The sequence below is a fragment of the Aedes aegypti genome, chromosome 3 (genome assembly GCF_002204515.2).
Source record: "Aedes aegypti strain LVP_AGWG chromosome 3, AaegL5.0 Primary Assembly, whole genome shotgun sequence".
NCBI lineage: Eukaryota > Metazoa > Arthropoda > Insecta > Diptera > Culicidae > Aedes > Aedes aegypti.
This window is the reverse complement of record NC_035109.1, coordinates 310,081,803-310,109,213: the sequence shown is the minus strand read 5'-3', so window position 1 is coordinate 310,109,213 and position 27,411 is coordinate 310,081,803. Positions and strand designations below refer to the sequence as shown.

At 36.6% G+C, this 27,411-nt stretch overlaps 1 protein-coding gene and 3 long non-coding RNA genes across 4 annotated transcripts; 1 reads left to right on the top strand and 3 right to left on the bottom strand.

Moving 5' to 3' along the window:
• The first annotated feature begins 2,125 nt into the window (after nucleotides 1–2,125).
• LOC110679222 lies at nucleotides 2,126–2,640 on the top strand. The gene is made up of 2 exons (XR_002502309.1): nucleotides 2,126–2,262; nucleotides 2,339–2,640. It is a non-coding gene; the product is annotated as an uncharacterized LOC110679222 (long non-coding RNA).
• A 5,683-nt stretch (nucleotides 2,641–8,323) lies between these two features.
• Nucleotides 8,324–20,044, bottom strand: LOC110678037. The gene is made up of 3 exons (XR_002501414.1): nucleotides 19,940–20,044; nucleotides 19,571–19,863; nucleotides 8,324–8,543 (listed from the first exon to the last, which is right to left on the bottom strand). It is a non-coding gene; the product is annotated as an uncharacterized LOC110678037 (long non-coding RNA).
• A 1,880-nt stretch (nucleotides 20,045–21,924) lies between these two features.
• LOC5573473 (aminoacyl tRNA synthase complex-interacting multifunctional protein 1) lies at nucleotides 21,925–23,150 on the bottom strand. Its single transcript, XM_001660843.2, has 2 exons — nucleotides 23,058–23,150; nucleotides 21,925–22,987 (listed from the first exon to the last, which is right to left on the bottom strand). Exon 2 carries the CDS (start codon nucleotides 22,974–22,976, stop codon nucleotides 22,008–22,010), a length of 969 nt encoding a protein of 322 aa, XP_001660893.2. The 5' UTR covers nucleotides 22,977–22,987; nucleotides 23,058–23,150; the 3' UTR covers nucleotides 21,925–22,007.
• A 3,089-nt stretch (nucleotides 23,151–26,239) lies between these two features.
• LOC110679084 lies at nucleotides 26,240–26,983 on the bottom strand. Its single transcript, XR_002502198.1, has 2 exons — nucleotides 26,702–26,983; nucleotides 26,240–26,632 (listed from the first exon to the last, which is right to left on the bottom strand). It is a non-coding gene; the product is annotated as an uncharacterized LOC110679084 (long non-coding RNA).
• Nucleotides 26,984–27,411: the final 428 nt, after the last annotated feature.

Here is a 27,411-nt window from a genome sequence, read left to right as displayed (position 1 = left end):
AGTGAAGTTTTTCTTTGCACGACTGACGGCTCGCGATGACAACAAAACCGATTCGAACCCCGGTGGTGGAATTTGAACGGGTCTAAAAAAGAGCTGTTCGATATTTGTGATTGTGATTCAATTTTTCCGTTAACCGGTTTTGGTACACGGCAACGCGGATCTACTCAAATCTGAGTTGTTTCAACACAAAACCGGAGTTGAGCCCAATAACCCAAATTTGGCTAAATTTCCAAGGCCTCCATTAGGTACTTTGCCTTGAAAGCCATAAGAAAAATTTACAGTCAACTATCGTTCGTTGCACTAAACCTGTAGCTCACTTAGTGAAAGACTTCCACTAATCGGGCTGAGTTTGGAGAACAAAAGAAAAACAGAGCTACCAACATTGATAAATTGGGTCCTAAAAATTTTAATGAAATCTTGTTTTTATTTAATAACACGAAAAAGCATGTTACTGTAACTACTTCAGCAATTTTTCCCGCTCAAATAATGGCTATATCATGTTTAAACTTTAATTTAAAGATTCGGTCCATAAATGAACCTTGACACTTTTGATCATGTTTGACGTTCGCTTAGTCGACAAAAACACCACAGGGGTTTTAGTTCGACCACTGGGGTTGTTCGTATCTGACATTTCGTAAGCGACACGGAAAACAAAATACACCCAAAATTTGAGTTTAAGCCAAAGGATGTGACAAAATCTAAACAAAATTTGTTGTTTTTTGGGCTTAAACCAACGGAAAACATTAGAAAATTGAGTAAACATGTGTTTTTGGTCTAAACTTAAGCGTTTGGCACTAAAATTGGGACAGGGCTTTAGGACCCTATTGCGTCTTGTGTCAGAAAATGACGTTTGCCTTCGTTTTAACTGGGCTATAGCCCAACTAACGGGAGCCAAATTAAAGCGTAGCCCACTTAAAGATAGTGCAACGAACGAAATTCGACTGTACTTAAATTTGGTTTGATTCAACGTAAAATTGAGTTAATTCAACCCAAGCTTCAGAATAATGCATTTTACCCAAATTTGGCTTATTGGGCCAAACTACCCCCCTTGGGTAGGTGCAGCTCTCTCTGTTTTTGACAACATTGGTGAGAGTAACAACTGAAGAAATTGATGGAACTGTAAGTGGGAAAATATCTGAATAAAATATTATTGGAGGTAGTAGCGCTGGAGTGCGAATTTCTGGAAGGGTCCTTGGATGCATTCTTGGAATAAATGTTAGAAGAATTCTGGAAGTTTTTCCTTGGTGAATCTGAGAAGAAATTTCTCAAGAACTCTGGAATAATCACATAATAGTATCTGAGTGATTTTCTGGGAGCCTCTAGAATTGGGTCCTAAAATGTTTAATGAATTCTTGTTTTTATTTAATAATACGAAAGAGCATGTTATTACAACTACTTTAGCAAGTTTTCCAGCTCAAATAACGGCTATAACATTTTTAAACTTCAATTTTAAAAATGGTTTCGAATATGAACCTTGACACTTGTGATCTTGTTTGACATTCACTTTTTCGACAAAAATGCCACAGGGCATATAGTTTGAACACTGGGGTTCCCGCATAGAAAAATCCAATTTGTCTTATAGTCAAAACCACACATGTCTTCCATCTGAAATGGTTAGTGTATCGCGAACAGTTTTTACATTGTAAAACAATAAGAAACACAAAGCTGTAGACCATAAAGAACAGCTTGAGTAACCCATATCGAACAGTGCCAATATATTATAAAGCTCATATATTGTAGAACAATACGGAGATATAAATCTGTGGGAAATAGTGCAAACATTTATACAATGTTTGTCGAATGGTTTTTGTGTTTATCAGGCGAACATCATTTACACACGTGCATTCAACTATATATTACTATTTTTGAACAGTTCGGCAAACAGTTGCACGCATTGGTATTTGTCAGACAAGTTTCGTCAATTTGAAAGACACGCTTAAAAATTTACACTCGTGATATTTAACTTTTTCGCAATTATTGATCAAAGGCTATTTCATGGAGTCACACATTTCGACGAAAAATGTGGAACAACGAATTTTATATGATATTCCTATATTTGTTACTTATAATTTGAATCAGAAGATTGAAATAATGTATATTATTTTAAAGCCAAGTAGAAATTACTGCGCTATTGTGAAAATTGTTTTAAGCGTGCATTTCATTTTTTGTTTTTCTAAAAACCGAAGTGAAAAAAAATACGACGTCAATACAGCAGTGCGAAAACCTCAGTGTCCGTGCTCTTTTGGAATCCATTGGTGAATGGTGAGTGTTTTATACATTAATATTTCCTTTAGCTTCTAATAATTTATTTCTGTTTCGTTTTCTTTCCCTATCATAGCAGTTATTTTACATTGACGCAGCGCTAGAATGAGAAGCAACAACATTCAACCAGTTCCCGGGCAGCTGCCGGCAAAGTTTTTATTCCTCAATGTAAGCGAAAAAGGACCAGACCCAAGCCAGAACCAAGGAAATGAGCCGAATTCAACGAATCCGATGTTTTTGGGAGCTTATCCATCGTTTGGGACCTACAACATCACATTGCGCAGTGCTCCGAGGTGTTATCAATATAAAGGTGACAATTAGTGCAAATCAAGCGTGTGATAGAATAAGGGCGTAAATAACATGATCGGTTTCTCTTTATCGATCCTCTCTTCGGCTAATAAAGGTTATAAGATGCAAGTTTGTTGGCATTTTTTCACCTCAAGATGCAAGTTTACATCGTTGCTTAGCGTCCACAAGTGAAAATTTGTCAACAAACTTACATATTGTCACCTTTGTTTGCGAAAAAGTGATTGATAAAGAGAAATTTATCATGTTACGTACGTCCTTATTCTAACAAACACTTGAAATATTTTAAAGTTGGTTTTATAAATCGAATAAAATGTAGTTATAACAAAGTAAAATAAAAACAAATAAAATAAATAAATACTAATTGTCCTATTCATTGCTTATAATTTAAACATAAAGAAACAGTACCATATTCGGTAAAAATACCACAGCGCACCGTAAACGTACTATTCCAGATACATTAATTGCTTTTATTCAAATTTAATGGTTTAACTATTCTGAAACTGTTTCCTTTACAGTAAATGGATCAAAACGTGGATGATATATGGACAATTGGGCAAATTGTGAAGGAAAAAAATTGTTCGAGAAAATCGGCGTTTTTGAATGGTTACATAACTTAACCGCCTATTCCCCATACTGTACTTTGTCCAAAAACAATTTTCCAAACTGTAAAAACTGTTCATGATAGGGTAGACTTATTGTTATTTTGGGTGGTATATGAAATTGTTTAGATATTGTTGTAAACGGTTGTGGATAGTTTCGGAAACAGTGCAATTATGGTTCTTATTTATGCGGGTTGTTCCTATCTGACATTTCGGAAGGGACACGGAAAACAAAATATACCCAACATTTGAGTTTAAACCAAAAGGTGTGACAAAATCATAAAAAAAATGTTTTTTGTACTTAAACCAATGAAAATCAATTAAAAATTGAGTAAACATGTGTTTCTGCCCTAAACTTAAGCGTTTGGTACTAAAATTGAGACAGGGCTTTAGGACCCTATTTTGCATTCACTAAAAAGTGACTTTAGTGATAATTTTGGTTAAAGAAGAAACACTTTAGAGACCTTCCATTAAAAATACACTTTTTAGACACTCGCAATAAAATAGTTACCAAATCTCTGAAAAAATATCTGCAGAGCTGGTAACAGGGCCGTTACAGTTACGTTCGATACAATGGGAAAGATGGTGTGATTCATGCTGGCGAACCGGTTCCGCTTTCCGTTCCGCTGTCATTGCGTTTGGGCCTTAAGAGCAGGGCTGCCACATGTACAAATTTCTCTATATTACACAGATATTTTTATTCTGACACAGATTCAATTTGTATGGAACACAGATTTTCTATCAACATTTTTTGTATGGACACAGATTTTTTTGTATGGGACACAGGTTTTTTAACCTCGTGGATAGAGATTTTCTGCCAGATGATTTGGCAGCTCTGCTTAAGAGTCGTATGCACGTCAGTCGTTTTCGCCAGGTTTTTAGGGCGAATATTTTGTGCTTTCGCGTACGCAGCCAAAGAGCTTTCGCGTATGCGGCCAAGCAACTGGTACACGAGGTAAATAAACGAATGAATGAAAACGGAAACCTCTAATAGTATGCAAAAAATGTAATAAAATGATACAGATAGTACTTCTCCGTGTCAGACATATTCGTTTTGGTAGTTTTCATCCTTTTGAGGACTTGCAATTGCCACATTTTGATCCTCGTTTTATGATGATGAAATTCCTCATTTTGCGTCTCGAACCTGCGACACCCGTATTGTTGAGTTGTTGTCCTGCTCCTTTGCTCCTACACGCTAACATGGAAGTACCCATTAATGAGTAAAAAAATACCCATTTTCAACTAAAGTGGCTTTACTCATTAAAAGAGTAAAGTCGATTTACTCATTAAAGGGTATTCGCTTTGAACTTCAAATAATGGGTATTTTTCACTCTTGGTCTCGAGTACGAACATGGGTAATCCAGCTTTTTACGAGCGTTAATGGCCGCCACAATCAGGCTCGCTTTCTGGTAGGGATCAAACGATCTGACATTTGGGTTGGGTCGTTTGACAGCTAATCGATAAGTTTTTGATCGATCTTATCGATTTGCTATCAAACGACCCAAGCCAAATGTCAGATCGCCTAGTCCCTACCAGAAAGCGAGTTTCTTTGTGGCGGCCATTAGCGCTCGTAAAAAGCTGGATAAAACCCCATTATTTTGTTACCGATGCCGTAGATTGAGGTTAGGGATGAAAAAGTGAAAACAAAAATCTGAAGTTAAACAATTTTACAATGTATAACATATATTTTTCCATTAATTTATCTAATTGAAGAAATTTTCCGCGTAAGTTTTTAAACAAATAAACCATAAAGTCTCTGAATGTAGCTTAGCAGGCAACAAAAGCCTCCCGGGAACCGCTGAAGCGGGCAAAGGACTGTGAACTCGTCATGGTCATCCAATCTACAACGATATAAGTAATTTTCATATCAATACCAGAAAGTGCTCTGTGACATACCTTTTTGTAAATAATGCTGACTTGCGTTACGTGTTTAAAAACATCATACGATCTTTATTGTCCAATTTCTTATTGCAAATAGTGAGCGGCAACAAACTAAAATATGAAAAATGGCGATGTTGCTTTGCAAAGAGTTATGTGTACTATTTACCCATTATTGCTACCAGTTGGGATACTTCATAATGGGGCTAAAATACCCTTTTTTATGTCATTGAAAAATACTCTTTTTCTGACAACTCCATACTGACAATAAAAATGGGTACAAGAAACCCATTTAATGGGTACTTTTATGTTAGCGTGTAGGGCCACATAAGATGAATAGTATTGGAAAAAAAGATATTATAGTACAAGATAGAGATTGTCGCTGTCGTCGCTGTCCGCAACATGCCGGGGCGATAACTGTCAAACGGTTTGTACTTTCACGCTAAACTTGCTCCGCTCAAAAATGATTGCCGAGAACACATTTTTATTTTGCTTCTGAACATCATGCGCTCTGAAAAATTCCAATTTTTATTTTATTTTTTAAAGATTTTCCTGTTCGACTTGCCGTAGCACTTCCCCACTTGGGGAAAAACCATCGACCCCCGGCTTTTTTTCAGAAAAAATCCCGAAAAACCTCTCACCCTACCAATGGCCGACTGTTTGCTGCCGAGCGGGAGATGACTGATGACTTCCGTTTCCTTCACTCAAGAAATCAGCTCCCTGGAATACAGGTGCAGTTGCACATACCTGGTTCGATTTAGCTATTTCATTATTTCCATTTGTATCATATAAGCAGTATATCATTAGCGAATACCTTATATTAGTGTGGCTCTTATATATCATTTGAGTCACATTTAACGTATGTGCAAGCTTTATACCGTTCCAAAGCACATTGTGTAAACAAAAATGGCAGCTAGGGAAAGTTTTTCGCAGTTTCGCTCTGGAGTTGTGATTACCTGGAGGGTCCTTAGATGCAATAGAATGTATATGAGGTAAAAATGGAGAACTTAGAGGATCAGAATCTAAGAAAGTGTTGTGGTACCGGAAAAGGTAGCCAGCAACAATGCTACATGAAACAATACAACCAGGTAGACAATCATCACCTGATTACGATTGTCTACCTGATTGTATCAGCTGTACGGCTATCTTTCCAAGTACCACAACATTTAATATATTATTTCATCGGAATCACTAACAGCTTCCAACTTTTTAAAAGTTTGGAAGTTAGTTGTGATTTTTTTCAGAATATCTCTGATCTATGGAGAAAAGCATCCTTTCAAATAATGTGTATCTTAAATGCATTCGATAAAAGTGAAACATGAAATGTATGTGTTAGGTCCATTGATTACATTTGAGTTAATCATGCTTTCAATGAAAAGAAACTTTGGCGATAGTGTATTGACTTCGCACATACTCTCCATGTGCAAACCCCCATTGCAAAAATCCATGTAGGTTGGCACATGCATCAAATGGGGTCTTTATCTTGAGTGTTCGATTCGCACACAGCTTGTTGGCCATTGGCAACTCACAGAACGAGTGCGACTTATACACAATATTCACTCATTCAGCCAGTTCTGCATTGGTTGCCTCATTCTGTGAAGTTCGAACACATGCGCTGCGTGGATCTTGTTAAGCGTGTCTGAAAAAGAGTAGCGAAACACGGGACAGCTCCGCTGTCGCCTTTAAGGTCAAAATGTGTAGAGTCTAAATGTTTACACTGCCACTGCTGCGTGCCGTTTTCAAAAACACAAATCGTCACAAAAATACTTATATAAAGAGATATTTTGTTTTCTTCCTATAATTAAATTGTATACCAATTAATTAAAACTAATATTAAATGCATATTTTCATTAACGATTGAGATTTGTGTCGTAAACAGGAGCGCAATCGGAGTTTCAAAGTAATTGCTGTAGAGTAACAAAATGTTTGGCCTTAACACATTCGCTTTTGAACTTGACAGTTATGTACCCACCAGATGCAAGGATGGTTCGGCAAGGCAAACAATAAGAACACTAGCGACAATCTCTATCTTGTACTATAATATCTTTTATTGGAAAGAAAAGTGACCAATTTAAACCATCACTTTTTCCCGTCGTAAAACCTGCAATTGTAGTAGTGAGAAGATTTATGTTTGACTCCCTCTTACCACTATATGCAAACACAAAACACGTGGTATATCTGTCAAAACACTGGATGGCATTTAAACATGCCCTGTATTCGAATATAAAGCCATTATAGTGCTTATTTAATGCCTGTATGCATCAGGCTTAGAAGCATTAATGATGCTGTAATACACACTTAAATTATTTCACCGACATCAGTAAAATTTTTCGCCGAGAATCCAACAGCTGAGAGCTCGGTAAATTTTAACGCCGAATCTCGGTACTTATTTTACCGAGATTTCGGCAATCCGAATTTTTTGCCGAGATCTCGGCGAACGTTACCGAGATTCGGTAAACGTTTACCGAGATCTGGCAAAATTATTAGGCTACTTATCATTTAGTGATTGTAATCATATATTGTAATGATGTTTATTCAGGTTTCACTCAGCCTAATGAGGACTGTTGATTTAACAACGCTAATTTAACAAACAACATTATTGCAGTTTAATTCAGCACCATGTTTAACAACATTTTAATTATTTCCATGTGAAACCTTTGTTCAGGCGTTGTTCACACAAATTTGGAGAAGTTATAAAGCGCGTCGTTGTATATTGACTTTATTCTACAACTTCAAAATCGCTTTATTAGCATTTATCTCAGCTTTTATTCAACTGCCAAAAAATTGATTGAAAACAAATATATGACTAAAAATCGCTAACACCGTATACACACAGCAAAAAAAGTTGTTGAATATTACATCAAAACCGCTGCAACCAAGTCGTTCCCTCGATCGTGTAATATTACACAGCCCGACGTATTCGTGGGCGATTGGTGTAATAAATGCAACCGATGTAATTTTTCCTATGTAATTATTTCAACGTACACAATACGATGTAATCGATGCGATGTAATATGAGAGCTATGTAATCTAAGCAATTTGAGAGAAAACAGCAATAACAAATTTTTCTCAATGGTTGATTAAATTTCTTTTTTTATTCTTATTCGTGATAAGTTATTATTCATGATTCAAACCGAGCTTCACCCATGCAGTTTGGGTTATAGAGTATTATAATTTTGGAATTGATAAAAGCAATTTAATCAACCATTTACGAGAATTTGATGGGAAAGATATGAAATATGTTTCAAACAAAAAAGTATATCAATACGGAGTCATTTGAGTCATCAATTATTTCCTATTGCAGCATTTATTATACAATTATTGCAGAATAATTCACATTATGGAGCATAATGGACGCTTCAAACAGTGAATCCAAGGAACCGCAATGGACCCTTCCAGGTAACATGCAAGTATAAGGCACTCCAGGGTGTGTTTTGATTTCCTCGGCAAACGGTAGAATGATTCACAGGACCCATACATGGTTTACGTACCGATCTGAGAAAAAAGAAAAGAAAATATTGAGTTATTTTATACATGTCTACACTGCAAAAATTGTATTAATTTTCTATATGTGTATCTACACATGTTTATACATAACTTTCTCACACATTTATTTTATAGAGATAAGATTCATTTTGATATTGTTATTTTAATTTTCATTTTGCAGCGTTTTGTAGGGCATTGAGAGCGCAAGTCAGTCCAAAGCCGGGGCAGGGATATATAATGGCCGTAATGCGGACCGCTTGAACACCATCGGAAAGGAAAGGACGGGTTGGGGTAGGGTATAGGGAATTGGATAAGACTTGACACAATAATGCTGCAAAATGTAAATGTGCTGGTAGCAACTAAATTTGAGTTTTGGAATTTGATTTGCTTATTAAAATTTTAAATAGACTGGCAATTGTACACGTTAGGAAGAATGAGCTGATCGTTTTTCATAAATTTTATAAATAACAAAATATGAGAGTGATGCCGCGGGCTGCTCTTACGATGCTTTAGGAGTTTTTGATAATGGATGAACATTACTGTAAAGAACGCATTTCAACAGAACTGATTTAAATAAAGATATTTGATATTATTAGTTTATTAGTTTGTGTGATTCAGGAGTTAATAATGAAGAATAGTAACTTAGTCTTGATGACAATACTTCTCTGACCAGGATTATCATATTTTTAGCACCCTTTTCGAAGCTATTCTCTCCAGTTATACATGTACAATCCTGAAATTATTCTTACTGTGCTTGCTCATGCATTATATTAGTAATGATCATAATCATGCAACAGATAAGAAGGTGAGAAAGAGAGAATATAGGCACAGTGATTAGTAATGAGTTGATTATGTAATTTTGTTAGAGAATTAAAACAATGAGACAGTACTAATGAGTAACTTCAAAAGAATGATTTCACAGCATACCTGAGCCTTTCGGATCGTACGACCGATGTATAAAAATTATTTGTTTCGAAATTGTCCGCGTGGTCTTCTAGTGTTAGATAAGAATCAGTCATAGACATACACACCGAATGCTCGCCATGACCCTATGACCATTTGTGTATGTAAAGGCTTAGCTGACGTGGCTTTTCTAATAGATAGTTCTTTCACTCATTGATTGTCTTCAAAACCTTATCAAGTATGGAATATTGATTTTATTTCATTTATTACTACAGTGAAGCTACATTGTACTTATTAAGTATTGGGTATTATTTTATGTTTTTTATAACTATGGAGGCCAGAATTCCCAGTGAGTGAAGAACTTTATAGTACTAGAACACCATAGAAGATCGCTGCTAAACATTACCTAATCATGGAACGGCTTTTCAAGAATTTTGTCAGGGATTCAGGAATTCTTCCAGACACTCTCTCAAAAAATAAATAAAAAAGGCGTTCAATCCATGTTGTTGTTCTCCCGCGAACTTTCCTAGATTTTTTCAAGATTTTCGTTAAGAATCTCATGAATATTATCAGTAATGTATCTAAGTATATTAAGAGGCACTACTGTAGAGATTCCTCTATCAAATCTTATAGAAATTAGTCTTATATTAATTTCTCCACAAATATTGCCTTAAACAAGCTTCCTCCAAAAATCAAAAGTCTATAATTTCAACCCAGGATTTATCTGAAAAAGTAATCCAGATTAATGTAGAAATTTTTGAAGATTCTTTGATGATTTTTCGAAGAAATCCTCAACTAATTAATCAAGAAATGCTTCTAGGCATTTGTCTCAGAATCTTCTAACGAATTTTTAATGAAAATTTAGGAAATTTCTGGAGGAATTCTTAAGGAAGTTATTTCTGTTGAAGTTTAATGCAGTACAAAGAATGAAAGAATTCCTCCAAAAACACCGCAATTGAAGATTTCCTTTAGATATTCTATCATATTTTATTTAAAGATTTTTCCAGAGATTCCATCATAAACTCTGCCTGGATTTCCTCCAACGTTATCAGGAATTCCTTAAAGGTTATCGGGAATCCCTTCAAGATTAACAGGATTTTTTCAAGGTTTTCTTTTCTCAGAATTTTTTGTCTAAAGGATTCACCCAAGAATTATTTTGGAAAATTCACCAGTATTTCATCCAAGGATTCTAACAGGAATTCATCCGGTGATTTAACAGATTATGCCTTCAGTGACATTCTTTCAGAAGAATAATGATTCCATCAGCAATTCATATAGAGATTTTAACAGTAATTTATCCAGGGATTCCGCCAGAAATTCCTGCATGAGTTCCATCGAAAATCCCTCCATAGATTTCACTAATATTATCAGAAATTCCTGATAACAGAAGAAATCATACAGAAACTTCCTAAGCGATTTTACCAGAAATTTGTCCAAAGAGCTAGCTAGCTAAGATACTAGCAATTCCTAAAGGGATTCCACCAGCAATTCCTTACAATAATTTACAAATATTTCATACAAGACTTCTACCAGATATTACTCCAGTGATTCCATAGCGGATTCCTTTAGTTTTTACATCAAAAATTCTTACAATGATTTTATTAGGCATTCCAGGTTCCGCTATCATTGCGTTTGGGCCTTTACTTAAGAGACTCCACCAGGAATTCTTCCGGGCTAATTAAAAAAAATCTCCTGTATTCATGCATTCCTCTAAGGTTGTCATGCGTTCCTCCACGGATCCTGGGATTCTACCAGGAATTTTTCCAGGGTAGTCAGTAATTCCTCTAGAGATTTTAAAAGAAATCGTTCTAGGGATTGTACCAACGATTCTACTAGATTTTTGTATTAGAATTCTACCAGCGATTACTTTAGAGACACCATTTTGTCAGAGATTTCACTAGGAGCTTTTCCAAAGAGTTCTCCAAGAATTTCTACAGAGATTCAGCCAGGGATTCTACCAGGAATGGCTCCACGGATCCCAACAAAAATTCTACATGGGGCTCTACCTGCGAACTGGGATTCTGTAAAGATTTCCTGTTGGGATTTCACCATGAATTCCTTCTGGGATGCCACCAGAAGTTCCTCCAAGGATTTTACCAGAAATTCCTTCAAGTATTTCACTAGGGATATCTCCAGGGTTTCTGCCAAATCTTTTAAGGAATTTTTGGACTAATCCCCGGAGATTTTTTTTTTAAGAATATAAAAATGGATTCCAAGAATACTATTGGAGAAAGTCCTGGAACTTTTGGTAAAATCCCTAGGGGAATTTCTTAAGGAACACCTAAAGAAGCTTCTGGAAGAATTCTTGGTGGAATCCTTGGAACAAATTCCTCGAGAAATATTCGCAGGAATGTCTAGAGGAATTCTTGAAGAAATTATATTTTAGGAATTGAGGTACGCCCGTATGAATTTTTGCAAGCTGTTAGAAGGATTTCTAGAGTAATTTCTGGAAAAAAGGAATACACGTAGAAATTCCTGAAGGAAATTTCCGGAGAAATATGAGAAATTTATGGGGAAACTTCTGACAGAATTCTTCGAGCAACTCCTTAAACAATTCCTAAAGGAACTCTTGAAGCAATTTCTGCATGAATTTCTGGAGAAACTCCTGAAGAAATTTCCAAAGATTTTCTTAGTAACTTCTGAAGGAACTACCAGTCAAATCCCTGAAGGAATTTCTGTAGGAATTTATGGATAGACTTTAAGAAGAATTCCCGGGAAATCTACTGAAGGAACTGATGGCGAAATATATGAAAGAACATGGGCAGAAATTTCTATAGGAATTCCTAAATGAATTTCTAAAAACTCGTGAAGCAATTTTCAGAGTTATACCTGGAGAAACTCCGGGTGGCATTCCTGGATGAACTCTTTAAGAAAATCTTAGAGAAATTCCTAAACGTACTCCTGAATGAATTTCTCTAGCAACTTCTGAAGAAAATACTGGAGGAATTTCTAAAAACTCCTGGAGAAACTCCTTAAGAAATTACTCGAGAAGCTTGGGCAGGAATTTCTGTAAACTCATGAAGAAATTTCTGAAGGAACTTTTGCAGGAACTCCTGGTGGAATCCTTGGAACAAATTCCTCGAGAAATATTCGCAGGAATGTCTAGAGGAATTCTTGAAGAAATTATATTTTAGGAATCTCTGGAGGAATTCCTGGAGGCAGCATTGGAGAAAGCCTTTGAGTAATCCCTTATGAGTTTTTGAAGAAATTCCTTGAGAAATTGTTTGTTTTAATGTTTGATGGAATAAGTGGAGAGAATAGTATTTAGAGGAGTCACTGGCAGAATTTCCAAAAAACATCTCGGGGGGAGCCTGGATGAATTTCTCAAGGTGTATCTGTAGGATTTTCCCTGTACGAATGTGGAACAATTTCTGGAGAACACATTGGCAAAGTTCCTTGTAGAATTCCAGGTGGAATACCTGGTATAATACATGGAGGAATTTCTGTTGGAAGAATGGGACTTATAGAAATACTCAAAATAATTACTTCAGGGATCCCTGGAAATATTCCAAATAGAATAACTAAGCAAAACCACGGAAAGATTCAGAAAAGATTGTTTGGAGGAATTCCCATTTGAAACTACCGATGGATGTTAGGAATAATCTCCGATAAAAAGCCCCCATAATTTTGAAGTTTTTACCGGATTACTTTGTGCAAGTTATAACTGGAATTCCTTTTGTTCTTCCGTACTACGATGAATGCCCAAAATTTGTAGAAATATTCTCCCCACAGACACGAAATACAAATCAATTGTTGAAAATGTGTTCCAAACAACCAGCCATTGGACTTTGTTTATCTCGAAGCAGCAAAGTGTACAAAGTATTTAAGATTTTTCCGTCAGTCAGTAGCCTGCGGTTAGGAACGGAAGCATGGTTGTTTTGTAGAAGTTTATTTCAACAGATTTGTGCCTTTAAAGTTTTAGTGCAATCTTAGAAGATGATAATTATTTCCGGACTGTTTCGCCTTAAATATGCTCAATCCATTTCCCTAGCCACCGAAAACATAAATTCATTTCCTACGAAGGTTAATATAAAATTTTAGTAGATTATCTCTAGCATTCAGACTTATACAAAATTGCACCATGATAAACTTTTTGGATAAATTATGTACCGTGCACCCCCGCTAATTTGAACGGTACCTCATGCAAACCATCGGGGTTCATTTTTAATTTGAACATCTAGTCACCCTAAAAACGTGTTTCTGATAACCTCTTTCACTGTTTTGTTTTGATTCTGCGTTCCGTTCCATAGCGTTCCATCTCGCTTCACTTCGTTCCATGAGCTAAATGACGTTTGAACCATTTTTAATTTGAACGATGTGCAAATTAACGGGGTACAGATTAAAAAGTGTTCAGATTAAATGTGATCAAACCAACGGGGGTACCCGGTAGTCTAATATCCATTTAGGTTTCTTCAAAAGATCTTATAGAAAACCATATAGAGATTTCGTCAAGAACCCGCAACGAATTTCATAAAAAGTTATAAAAAAAAAACATTGTGAAATTTACTATAATTCTGTCAGGGATACTGCTAACAGAACTATTATTTACATGAAAATTAATCTAGTCAGAAACGGTGGACAATGGTTTCGTCAAGGTATCTTTCAAGTTGTTCTTTTATATAGTCCACCGGATGATTTTCTTGAGCATTTCATTGAAATTGGATAAGCCATTTTTATTTGTTGATTTTTTTCAATTAATAGTTTCAATTCTTAAAAAAACTTCCCAGTGATTGTAAAAAATCTAGCGTTAAAGATTTTATAAGGTTTTTGGTGATCATTTTAATAAATTACCTAATTACTCCTAGAAAATACATCACTTTTTATCACGAATTGATGTGGGATTAAATTATTTGTATTAATTGATTTCGATACTCTTTTGGCATTTTCTCTTGAAGAGCTTCATTAACTCCTCAGAAAATCCCACCAATAACTCCATCCGTAAAATCTTGTTCAAAAAATTGAAAAAAAAATAAATGATGAAGTACAACACGTTATTCCATGAAAAAATTGATGATTCCTCTGTAAAATACTTCAGTTTTCTATAATATCTTCTAGAATCATTTTGTTTCTTTTTTTGTAGGCTATACTGAGCTATTTTACCTGGAATTTGGAAAAGAATACTTCGATTATTATATTTCTGCAAGAAAATACTACACGCATTCTGTATTTGTGTTTTAAAATTCTATTAGAAATTCTTTCGAATATTTTTGGAGTATTTCTTCAGGAAACTTTCAAGGATTCTATCAATAATTTCACTATGTAAATTTCCAAGCATATTGCTGGCAGGGATTCCCCCAAGAAAATTGTCATGGATATTTTTTAAGTATTACTCTCTAAATTTCTCTGAGAATACCTCAGGGATTTTTTTCTATCTTTATTGACGATTGGCAATTTCTGCTAAATGGTGATATCTATTTCTGAAAGGATGTTTCTTGAATATTTTTCCAGGCGTACATTTTCAGATTCTTCAAGAAAACATTCCAGGCGCTACGACAAATAATTCTCGGATGATTCTCAACGATTCCACAAGAGGTTTTTCCAAGAGTTTTAACTAAGAACTGGCTCAGAAAAATCCTTAAGAAGTTTACAAAGCGCTTTTTACAGAGATTCAAGAAATGTTTTTTGTTTTGGTTTTCTTCTTCTTCTTTGTGGCATTACGTCCCCACTCTGACAGAGCCTGCTTCTCAGCTTAGTGTTCTTATGAGCACTTCCCCAGTTATTAACTGAGTGCTTTCTTTGCCTAAATTGCCATTTCGCATTCGTATATCCTGTGGCAGGTACGATGATGTTTTATGCCCAGGGAAGTAAAGGAAATTTCCATTACGAAAAGATCCTGGACCGACCGGGAATCGAACCCAGACACCTTCAGCATGGCTTTACTTTGTAGCCGCGGACTCTAACCACTCGGCTAAGGAAGGCATCTATGGTTTTCTATGCTTTCAATGATTTTACCTGAGCTCGATAAATTGATTTTCAGATATTTTCCAAGTATTATTTCCTTCAGAATTTCTACCAAGCAATGTCCAACAATTAAAGCATGTATTTTCATTTATTAATTCAACCTTTTCTTTAGGATTTTTTTTCAGTATTGCTTAAATAAATAAATCAGGAATCCATATAAGCATACAATAAAAATAGCTATAGAAGAGGAAATTCTTAAAAAAACATTTCAGTTTCCATACAAAGTTACTGTAATAATAGATATGAGGAGTTCTAGAGTAAATATAGAAAAATCCACAAGAAACGCATAATTGTTCGAGAAGCTTTTTAGAATATTAATTTAGAATCATATAAAGTTTGCCAAAGATAATTTTTCCTAATTTCGACCAAACCGCGAGCTGATCAGAATCAATCAATGAACCCTCGAAGGAAACTGTGAAAGATCTTGAAATAGTTTCTAGTGGCAAATTTTAAGAAAACCTCGATGCATTTTTGAAATAATCTTTAAAAAAATCTTTTCTTGAATAATGTGTATGAACATTCTGATAGATCTCTGAAAAAATATGAGAGTAATTCGAACTTTATTTGAAATTATTTGAAATATTCCCGGTAACTCGTGGTGGCTACTAAACAATTCTTAAAATTCTAAGGAAAAAAACTCCTAGGAAAATAAAAGGGGGTATTCCTGGAGAAAAATTTTGAAGAAACTTCTGGAGGAATTCCTAAAGGAACTCCTAAAGAAATTCCTAACAGCACTCCTGGAGGAATAATTGAAGGAACTAACTGCTTAGGAACTTCGAAAAAAAATCTACTCCTGGATGAATTTCTGGAAACTGCTGGAGAAATTCCAGTTGGAGGAACTTCTAACGAAAGATCTGGAGAAAATCCTTTGGGAATTCCTGGAGGAATTCCTGAACAAACTCCTGGAATAATTCCTGGAGGAACTCTTGAGGGAATTTCTTGAGGTACTCCCGGATGAATTTCTGCAAGCTGTTAGAAGGATTTCTAGAGTAATTTCTGGAAAAAAGGAATACACGTAGAAATTCCTGAGGGGAATTTCCGGAGAAATATAAGAAATTTCTGGGGAAATTTCTGACAGAATTCTTCGAGCCACTCCTAAAACAATTCCTAAAGGAACTCTTGAAGCAATTTCTGCATGAATTTCTGGAGAAACTCCTGAAGAAATTTCCAAAGATTTTCTTAGTAATTTCTGAAGGAACTACCAGTCAAATCCCTGAAGGAATTTCTGTAGGAATTTATGGATGGACTTTAAGAAGAATTCCCGGGAAATCTACTGAAGGAACTGATGGCGAAATTTATGTAGTCCTGGAGAAACTTATGGTGGTACTCTTGTAGGAATTCATGAAAAAATCTGTTGATGGAATTCCGGGTTGAATTCCTACAGAATCTTCCGAAGGAACTTCTAAAGGAACACTTGGACGAATTCCTAGATGAACTCCTAGGAGAAACTCCTGAAGAAATTATTGGAGGAACTCTTTAAAGAAAAACATTTCTAGAGGAACTCCTGGATGAATTCCTGAAGGAATTTTTAGAGTAATTCCCGGAGAAATTTCTAAATGAACTCCCGGTGGAATATGTCTTTTCACGAGACGTTTCAAATCAGCTGATATCGAAGCACTTTTACCACTTTGACAGTTCATCTATGGAAATGACAGCCCCGTGTATGTGCCGGTCCTCCACCGAAATAAGCAATCGCTAACAGCGTCTTCTGAAGAAACTCCTGGAAAATTTTTTAAAGAAATCTTGGAGGATTTCTTGAGAAAACTCCTGGAGAAATTTCTGAAGGAACTCCTAGAGAAAATCTGGGAGGATTTACGAAAGAAATTACTGGTGGAATTCCTGAACAAATAACTGGAAGAACTCCTGAAGAAATATATGAAAGAACATGGGCAGAAATTTCTAGAGGAATTCCTAAATGAATTTCTAAAAACTCCTGAAGCAATTTTCAGAGTTATACCTGGCGAAACTCCTGGTGGCATTCCTGGATGAACACTTCAAGAAAATCTTAGAGAAATTCCTAAACAAACTCCGGAATGAATTTCTCTAGCAACTTCTGAAGAAAATATTGGAGGAATTTCTGAAAACTCCTGGAGAAACTCCTTAAGAAATTACTGGAGAAGCTTGGGCAGGAGTTTCTGTAAACTCATGAAGAAATTTCTGAAGGAACTTTTGGAGGAACTCCTGGAGGAATACCTGTAGTAACACTTGGAGAAATTCTTGGAGAAATTTTTAAAAGAGTTTCTGGAGAAATGTCTGAAGAAACTCCAGGAGGAATTTCTAAAAATACTTATGGTAGAATTTCTGAAGGAAACTCTGGTGGAATACCTAACTCCTGGTAGAATCCCTAGAAAAAAATGAAAGGAATTCCTGGGGAAACTCCTGATAGAACTCCTCAAGCAACAAATTAAAAGAATTCCTAAAGGAACTCCTGCGGCAATTTCTAACGGAACTTTTGGAGGATATCCTGGATGAATTTTTGAATGCACCCCTGATTGGGTTTTTAGAGTATTTTGTTTAGGAATTTCTGGTGGAGTTCCTGTAGTTATTTATGAAAGAACCCTTGTGGAATTAGTGAAGGAACCCCTCGTGGAATTCCTGGACGAATTACCGTGGAATTCCTGGAAAAAATCCTAAAACAAAAAATAAAAAATATCCTGGAAAAACTACTGAAAGAATTTCTAGAGGTACTCCTGAAGAAATCTCAGGGGCAACTCTTGGAGGAATTTTTTGTTACTTATTTTGTAATTTCTGGTGGATTTCCTGTGCTGCCCATAACTGCAAAACAGTCACATTCGACATTTTTGACAAAACGGAGTTAATAGCATGGAGAGTCATCAAATGATAAATACTTTCGATCAACTTACTAAAATCTGTGAATTTTTTTAGAAAGTTCGAAAAAATACCAAGGGTTTAATCACACATTTCATAACGCCGAAAATGGCCATTTTGGACACCCACCCACCCCCTCGTAACACTTAATGTATGAATATTTTACAAATTTTGTATGAGCCATAACAACATGAGGACACTCACCCACCCCCTTCAGCGTTATGAAATTTGTGAATAAGCCCCAAGTTGTTTTGTCACATTGGTAATTATAACCGCATAACAGTCACATTAAGATTATAAATGAGCCTGTGATAGCTATGAAATTTCTATCAGAAATATTTTCTGACAATTCACCTAGTATGCGATATGAGTTGTACAAAATATCAGCCTCAAATAAGCATTTTTGAGTTCCTGGTAGTTTTTAGAAATTTTAGTTTCCCCCAATAATGCCATAAAATGCACACTTAGTATTCCATTTACTTAATACCAACTTTTGTCGAATGTTACAAATATGCAGTTATGGGCAGTGTGGGACTTTACGAATCCCGAGGAACTGTCTCTGAGATCACTCGAACTTGGAAAATTCGCTCTCAGGGCTGTTTAGTATCATCAGCCACGTAGACTTTCAAAATATGCTTTTAAAATCCAACAAATTATCATAATATGAAGAAACCCCACGACGAACTATTCATGAGTAGTTAAATCACACAAAATCTGGCATATGCAAGAATATATAAAATATTTACTTTTTGTGTCACAAAATGATAAATGTGGGTCACATCGCATTTGAATCCATAATCGAAACGCGGGCCGCGCAAAACCATCGTTCCGTGAGCCGCAATTGTGTGACCACTTCTGGAAACCTCTGAGCGTAGAGTAATTTCAGAAAAAAAGAACTCCTGGAGAAATTCTTGAAGGACCACTGGTGAATTTCCTGTACAATTCCTAGAAGAAAACTTGTTGGAGCCCCTGAACAAACTCCTGAATGAATTTCTGAAGAAACTTGTGGAGGAATTCCTGAGGAAACTCTTGATGGAATTTCTCGAGCAAATTTTAGAATTCCCAAAAAAAAAGAAAAACTCCTGGATGATTTTTTTTTGAGAAACTCCAGGAGCAATTTACATACCTAGGCATTACTTTATGGATTCCTAAAGGAACTCATGGTGGAAATCCTGTTGAAGTTTATAAAAGAACTCTTGCTTGAATTCCTTAAGGGACTTCTGATGATACCTCTTAAGAAATTCCTGAAAGGAGTTCTAAGAATTATGCACTTTTCTTATTCTTTGCTTTTGGAAATTATAAAATTACGTCCAATAAGTTTGCTTTGGCGAGTCATCACTTACCATAAGTATCTGCCACTTCCATTCCGCTCCTTCCGTAAATAAATACGTAGACTGTTCTCCCTGGCTGTTGGCTCTTTAGGCCAAAAGTTGACCGCTGGTGTAATATATTTCCTGCGGAACACTCCCAGCTCTGCGGCCAATGAAACATCCTGAGGAAGATCCCAAACAGCCGTCTAGCGGATTCGTTTTCCATTTCGGGGTTTCCGTTTGGTTTTGGGGAACTCGCACCCTGAATGAATTCCGGACGGAATCATTGCTGGAGCAGATGCTTGGCCGTTGTAGATTGATGTGGGCTGGAATGGAATGAACAATTTTTAATGATTGTTAATAAGTTGCGATTTATATTTCAGTAGATGTTTAAATACTTACCTTCGCTTCAAGAAACAATTTTTTATCCGCAAAAAGCGCAAAAAGATGCAATCGCGAACGCACACGGAATCCGCCATGACACATCGACCGAAAAACAAAATGTGGGCAGTGTTGCGAGACTTATTAATGCATTCGTATCGTATGCGAAATAGCATTGAGTTTGTGTAATATCACAAGAGTATGTCGGAACGACTTGGTTGCATTTGTTTCTGTGTAATATTTATATAGTTTAGATGTGAATATTACACAACTTCAATGTGATGAAAAATGATAATGTTGTTTTGGTGTAATTTCTAAGCGATGTAATATAACATCAAAAATGTGCCATTTTGCACTTGAAATGAGCGGTTACATAGGATTTTTATTACATCGGCATGGATTACGTAGATGCAAATTACATTTTTTTTTGCTGTGCATCAAATGCAGCGTACACTTTTACCATGAATTAATATCCACTTTGAATAATAGGGTCCTAAAGCCCTGTCCCAATTTTAGTGCCAAACGCTTAAGTTTAGGCCAAAAACCCATGCTTATTCAATTTTTTAATGTTTTCCGGTAGTACAAAAAACATTTTCTATGTTTATTTTAGATTTTGTCACACCCCTTGGCTTTAACTCAAATTTTGGGTGTATTTTGTTTTCCGTGTCCCTTCCGAAATTTCAGATAGGAACAACCCCAGTGTTAAAACTAAAACCCCTGTGGTGTTTTTGTCGACTAAGCGAACGTCAAACATGATCTTAAGTGTCAAGGTTCAATGGACCCAATTTTTAAATTAAAGTTTAAACATGATATAGCCGTTATTTGGGCGGGAAAAATTGCTAAAGTAGTTGCAGTAAGGTGCTCTTTCATGTTATTGAATAAAAACAAGATTAAATCTGAAATTTTTATTAACAATTTTAGGACACAATTTATTGAGAAATTCCTGGAAGAATTTTTAAAAGCATTTCTTGGTATACAGTTAACTCTCCCTTACTTGATATTCCGTATCTCGATATCGAGTTAGAGAACCATAGTAAAAGTTGATTTTCATGGCTACCTCGATGATCCCTTGAATCGCATTTGTACTGGTTTTGTGTTCTATATACAGTCAACTTTCGTTCGTTGCACTAAGCCCGTGGCCCGATTAGTGAAAGACTTTCACTAATCGGGCTAAGTTTTGAGCTGTCAAAACACCGATTACAATAGAAATGCAGGGCTACCAACATCGACAAATTGCGGTTTATGTCAGAAAGTGACGCTTGCCTTCGTTTTAGGTGGGCTATAGCCCACTTAACGGGAGCCCAATTAAAACGAAGTGCAATTAAACGTAGTGCAACGAACGAAATTCGACTGTATCATATATGATTGGAATGGAATGCTTCAGTGAAGAAATGCGAAGGTTTTCCATAGTGAAAATAAGCAGGAGAAATTTTTGGGCTGATTCCTATAATTCGTGAGAAATCTTTAGACAAATTTCTGGAGGAGTCTGTTATAGTAGAAATCTATGGACAAATCACTAGAAGAATTTCAAAAGCTTTTTCTCGAAGAGTTAAGGAAGAAATTCCTGGAATATGATCGAGTAAGGAAGTTTCTTTGGAGCGTCTAGGATTCACTGCAAGCAGAATTAGGAAAAATAAGGGACGTTAGAGTACATTTTGATTAAAATAGAGACTTCGAGAAACCTTCCATTGAGAATAGAGACTTTTTAGAATTTTGCATTAAAATTCCAAGTCTGTCTCGTAAATAAAGCTAAGAATAATAATAAAAATTCCAAGTCTCTAGAAAGAGACCTTCTACCAGCCCTGTAAAACGCATTAAATGCAATTAAACGCATTAAATTTTGATTACGAGATTACTGAATTTGTCTTGATTTGTATGCCTTTTTCGCCACTGTTTTTTACCAAAGAAATTTAACAAACAAGCGAGAAGAAAAAATAAATTCATGAATACTTTCATTTTTAAGTTAGAAGTAGGTATGTTCTTCAAGAAAAAAAACTTGAACCGCATTCTTTTAATTTACAAAAAAGGCTTATATTGTCTTCTGAGAAAATCCATCGAAACACAATTCAAATCTCACCTACCTATCCGACTACTTCACGGCGACGTTCTTCAACGTTTGGGTCACCACTTGGCCCTTGCCGGGAACCACGAAAGCGCCCTCCTTGTAGCACGCCACCAACTTCTCGTTGGTGTGCAAATCGGGTGCCACCGTTTCGAAGATCTTCTTCTTGGGATTCATGACCGCGTCCGGAACCCGAGGGAAGCCCTCCACATGAACCAAATCCCCAGGAACGGAACCGGCCGGCGGCGCGAGTACTTCGACCTTTTCTGGAGTGGAAGCACACATGACCATACCCTCGGACAGTATTCCACGCATCTTGGCCGGTTTCAAGTTGCACAGAACCACCACCATTCGGTTCTGCATTTCCTCGATTGGGACGAATCGCACCAGGCCGGAAATGATGGTCCGGGGATTGGCCTCTCCCACGTCGATCTTTTCCAGGTATAGAGCATCCGCATCCGGATGTCGGGAAACTTCGACGATTTTTCCTACGCGCATATCCAGACGACCAACGTCTATCGGAGGTTCCTCGGCCGCTGCCACAGGAGCCGCTGCCCCCTTTCCTTCCGCAGCAGCTGGTTTCTCTTTCTTGGGCTTCTTGTCCTTTTGAGGCTTCCCTCCTTCCGCCTTCGGTGGAACAACCTGCTCCGCCTCAACCTTCACAACCACCGGGTTGACGTCCACCGAAGCCTGCTGCCCCGGAACCGAAATCTGCTTTTTCCCATTCTTCGTTTCCAGTGCGATCAACTTTTGCCGGGCGGCTTCCACCTGTTTTCGCAGCGAATCATTTTCCACCCGCAGCTCTTCGATGCGGCGGATGGCTTTCTCATTCCGGAGGGCCTGGAATTCTTCTTTCAGCGAATGAAGCAAATCTTCGGCGGCTTTGTTGTTGGAAATCACTCGCTCCAGGGCACTCATTTTTGCGGGTAAGCGACGGTTTAACAAGGGTCCGTTGAAAAATAAACTTGCTACCCGTCCGCAGCGGTTGGACAGCATCCAGGTCACGGCTTGAATTGACGAAAATGGAACAATTCAAAGGCTAAATATTGAAAAAATCATTAAAATTATAAATTTTACCAGAACACGGTCGAAAAAACTGCACAACACGCAACGTGGTGGAATTCAACTGTCAAAGTTTTGTTTTGCTATTTTCGTCTCTGTTTTGTTCTTTTGTTCGCTGCACTCAAAAATTGCTTTCGAGGGTTTGGAAATTACAAGGTCATTTTTTCGGCTTTCGGGTCGTTCAAATATTACGGAATTCGTAGAATATTAAAATTTAGGTATAATTTTTCAAATCGGCATACATATCGAGGGGGACGACACATCTAGATCCACCGTTTAGCGTTCGTTATGATTAAAGTCGATAATTTGGATCGGTGCATCTTCACCTACCTGTGCGACGCTGACGTACGATGCATGGGATGGATGAGATGAAAAAAGATGTACACTGATGCTATTTATAACAGTTGGAATAGATGACATGCATCTCTGTTGAAATTGAACCAATGAAAAGAGTCACTCTGCTTTTATGATAAAAGTAACCTCGTGTAAATTCAATCATCAACAAGAAAATTTATCTGGTAAGGGTTCATTCAAGTATTACGTAACGCAAAATTTGCCAATTTTAAACCCCCTCCCTCCCCTACGTAACAGCTTTCGTATGGAAAATTTTAAATTTTTGTATAGACCGTACTGCCGTGAATCGCAAGTCAGTCCCATCTGGATTTTCGTCAAAATTAAGTTGAGTTCAGTTTTCAACATATCTTACAATGCACTTTCAGCTGCCTTAATGAGATAATATGATTTGTTCGGAAAAATAAGAAATAAACCAGCAAGTCAAATTGTCCCATAATGAAAAGTATACGCATATCAGTCCCACTACAGATTTCCGCACCGTATAATGGCCGGTACGCTGATCATAAGTACTGTGCAAAAGGATAGGACAAGAAACGGTCAAGGAATGATTTCGCTACCGAAATTACTTGAGCTGTACGCTGCTGAGAAGTAGAGCTGATTTCATAACGTCGGTAACGCCTGCTGTACAAATCAAATGGAGCTGTCACTTTTCCGTACGGAAAAATGTGCCGCTCAACTATTCCGCAAGTAAAAGTGACACTTTGCTCATACTGGATCGGCTGTCAAAATTACTTTGGTAAAAAAGAGAAATTATACTTGAGCGCATTACGTTTCAGGTGCATACTACGCATAACACAAACATGAACCATGTTTTGGTCATCTTTATATTTTTCTCCAAGAGATATCATAGTGAAAAGCAATTTGTGAAACTTTCATTAAGATTTGATCATTTTCCAACCCTGTGGAATTTTTTGAATATTCGTATAGAAAACGAGTTTGGAAACTTCAAAGCCCATTTTCTCAATGCCTACTTTTTACAGAAGGGACTGACTTGCGATTCACGGCAGCGTAACACTATGTAAGACCCCCTCCCTCCCCCTATTTCGTTACGTAATATTTGAATGATTCCTAAGTAACATGCAATCTGAGACAAAAACGTGCATTTAGCCAACCTGGTCCGAAAGCCATTCAAAATCTACGATGCCAATCAAATCATCGCAGCGGACCGCTGTACAATATCCGCCCCAGCAGCTAATACCATAAAAAAGGCAGAAACATTTGGTAATTATCATAAACATTCTTACTAGTTGAGTTTAAAAATGTTCGCTACAAACATTCCAGATAACTTCAACCGAACCGGAACTGTGGGTTCCGGTTCAAAAACTGAAGAACCTGAAGAATTGCTATTGACCAGGTTTAGAATTATGGAACCACGGTTAGGACTACGGAATATCGGATTGACTTTACAATATCTATAAAAATGTAACACAATGCAATGTAAATATTTTTAAATTAATGAACTATACTCACTGGATGAGTACCCGGATAAAAAATACAATACAAAAACAATATAACGTATTGTAACAGTACCATTCAATATATTGGAAATATAATACAGTATATTGTAAAATGACAATACAATTACAGTACAATATATTGTTTTAAACAGTTCACTGTATGGTATATGAGATTTTTGCAATATAATGTATGGGTGGTTAAGTATCGTAACAATACAAATATAGATATTTTCTCATACAAATATTTTGAAAATATAATACGATATATTGTTCATGTATTGTCTTGATTAGCAATTCGTGTATTGTTGTACAATACAAAAACAATTCAACGAACTGTATCATGGTCGTTACAGCTAATGTCAAGTGACTTCTAAAAAACCACTTATTTTTACTTTTTGAATATTTTTCACCCAACATTTCTTGCTTTCTGAACTTGTTTTGTTTATTTCTTTCAACAAAGCTACATACAAAAAAGCAACAGTTGTTTTACGCGAAAATAGGAATTTGACCAAAATTGTAAGGTATAAAACCAATTAAAAACAATACAATGTTCTGTTACAATATATTATATTGTTTTTGAATTGTATATCCAAACAAGAATAATATTGCTTCGACATTCAATTACAATATGCTGTATTGTATCCAATACGTTATATTGTACATTAATGGTTTATTCCATTCACTGAATGATACGTTTTTATCTGGGTAGCCCTAATGGATGTGGAGGAGAAATGAGAAAGAAAATTAAGTACAAGTTTTTGTATAAGGTATGATTTGGGGCCATCCTTAGCCGAGCAGTTAGAGTCCGCGGCTACAAATTAAAGCCATGCTGAAGGTGTCTGGTTTCGATTCCCGGTCGGATCAGGATCTTAGGGCCTATTCACAAATTTCATAACGCTTATGGGGTGGGTGGGTGTCCGAACGTTGTTACGGCTCATACAAAAATTGTAGAGTATCAATACAAAATGCGTCACGAGGGGGTGGGTGGGTCTCCAAAATGGCCAATTATAGCGTTATGAAATAAATGAACAAGCCCTTACCGTAATGGAAATTTCCTTGCCATCCTGGGTATAGAGTGTAATCGTACGTGCCACACGATATACGAATGCGAAAATGGCAACTTTGGCTAATAAAGCTCTCAGTTAATATCTGTGGAAGTGCTCATAAGAACACTAAGCTGATACGCAGGCTCTGTCCCAGTGAGGACATAATACCAATAAGAAGAAGAAGTATCCTTATGTTCACCATCTCGTATTGGCACTTAACTCTTCAAACCCAGTTTATATTTCTGATGGAATACGCAATGGACTTTTTTGTCAAAACATCCGAGGAATATAAATTTATTGCTGACATATTTCAGACACAAATGAGTAATTAGATTTACAATTAAATTTTATACACATTTATTTGTTCCATTTGTTTGCTGCATTTCCAATCGATAGAAAATAGTCTTGTGGGAATCGATGTTTCAAATATACACCCCTATTCTTGTTTACGTTCTAATGCTCTTTCGATCGAAAACCGTTTTGCATTCTCGTTTACGCCAGCAAAATCAAGTGGGCCGTGGATTCGAACGAATTGGATTCGATCGAAAGTTGGATACGCTGTAAACAAGAATGAGGGTGATAATTCAGGAACATTCATGTCACTGATGATAACAGCCATTTGCCTGTCTATGAATCCTGGAGGAATGTTTTTACTCTTCCTTTGCTCTTTTGAAAATTCCGTCTCATATTCTGGTTTTGTCTGTAATCCAGTGAAGGCTCTGTAATCGAGTGTCTGAAAGATTTTGGAAAAATCAAATTGAAAACTAAAACCTCACTGTAACATCCGGATGAATCGACTTACCTAGTGCATTCGGTACTCCTCCAAATTATTGGTTGCCTCGGATACAACCTGTCTGGGACCGTTTGCAATTAACGATTCACGAGGAAACTAACAACAATAAATTCTCATAAATTCAGTATTTTTCCCATTCAAAGGCACTTGTATGAACGAATGAGAAACATTTTGTTGTTTCGGTGATGCGACAACAGAAAGATGCACTAGTGACAGTCAGGATACGCATCGAAAAATTAGATGCGAGAAGATGGAGAAGATGCATGGAGGTAACACAGATGATGAACAGATAGTGCGCTGCGTTATATTGGTTTAGAAATGTGAGTGATTTATGATGATATTCTGAAATCTTAACCAATCCGGATGTGTCGCCCCCTCGCCTTTTTTTGCATTCGTATATCGTGTGGCAGGTACGATGATACTCTATGCCCAAGGAAGTCAAGGAAATTTCCATTGCGAAAAAATCCTGGAACGACCTGAACCTTCAGCATGGCTTTGCTTTGTATTAAACCTTTACCTAACCTGTTTACCCCATATCAAAATCTGCTTTAGCAAGCTCTGCTTGTCGTAGCATGCCCCCAAGTTACATTAGAGAGTAATCTCAGTTTCGCTTCATTCAACAACTTGAAGTCCGGATCTACCAGAAGGTTTTGGTCACCAGGATTTGGAAAAAAGTTGTGATCTAAATCGGCGAAGTTTTGCATAGTGCAAGGCTAGCA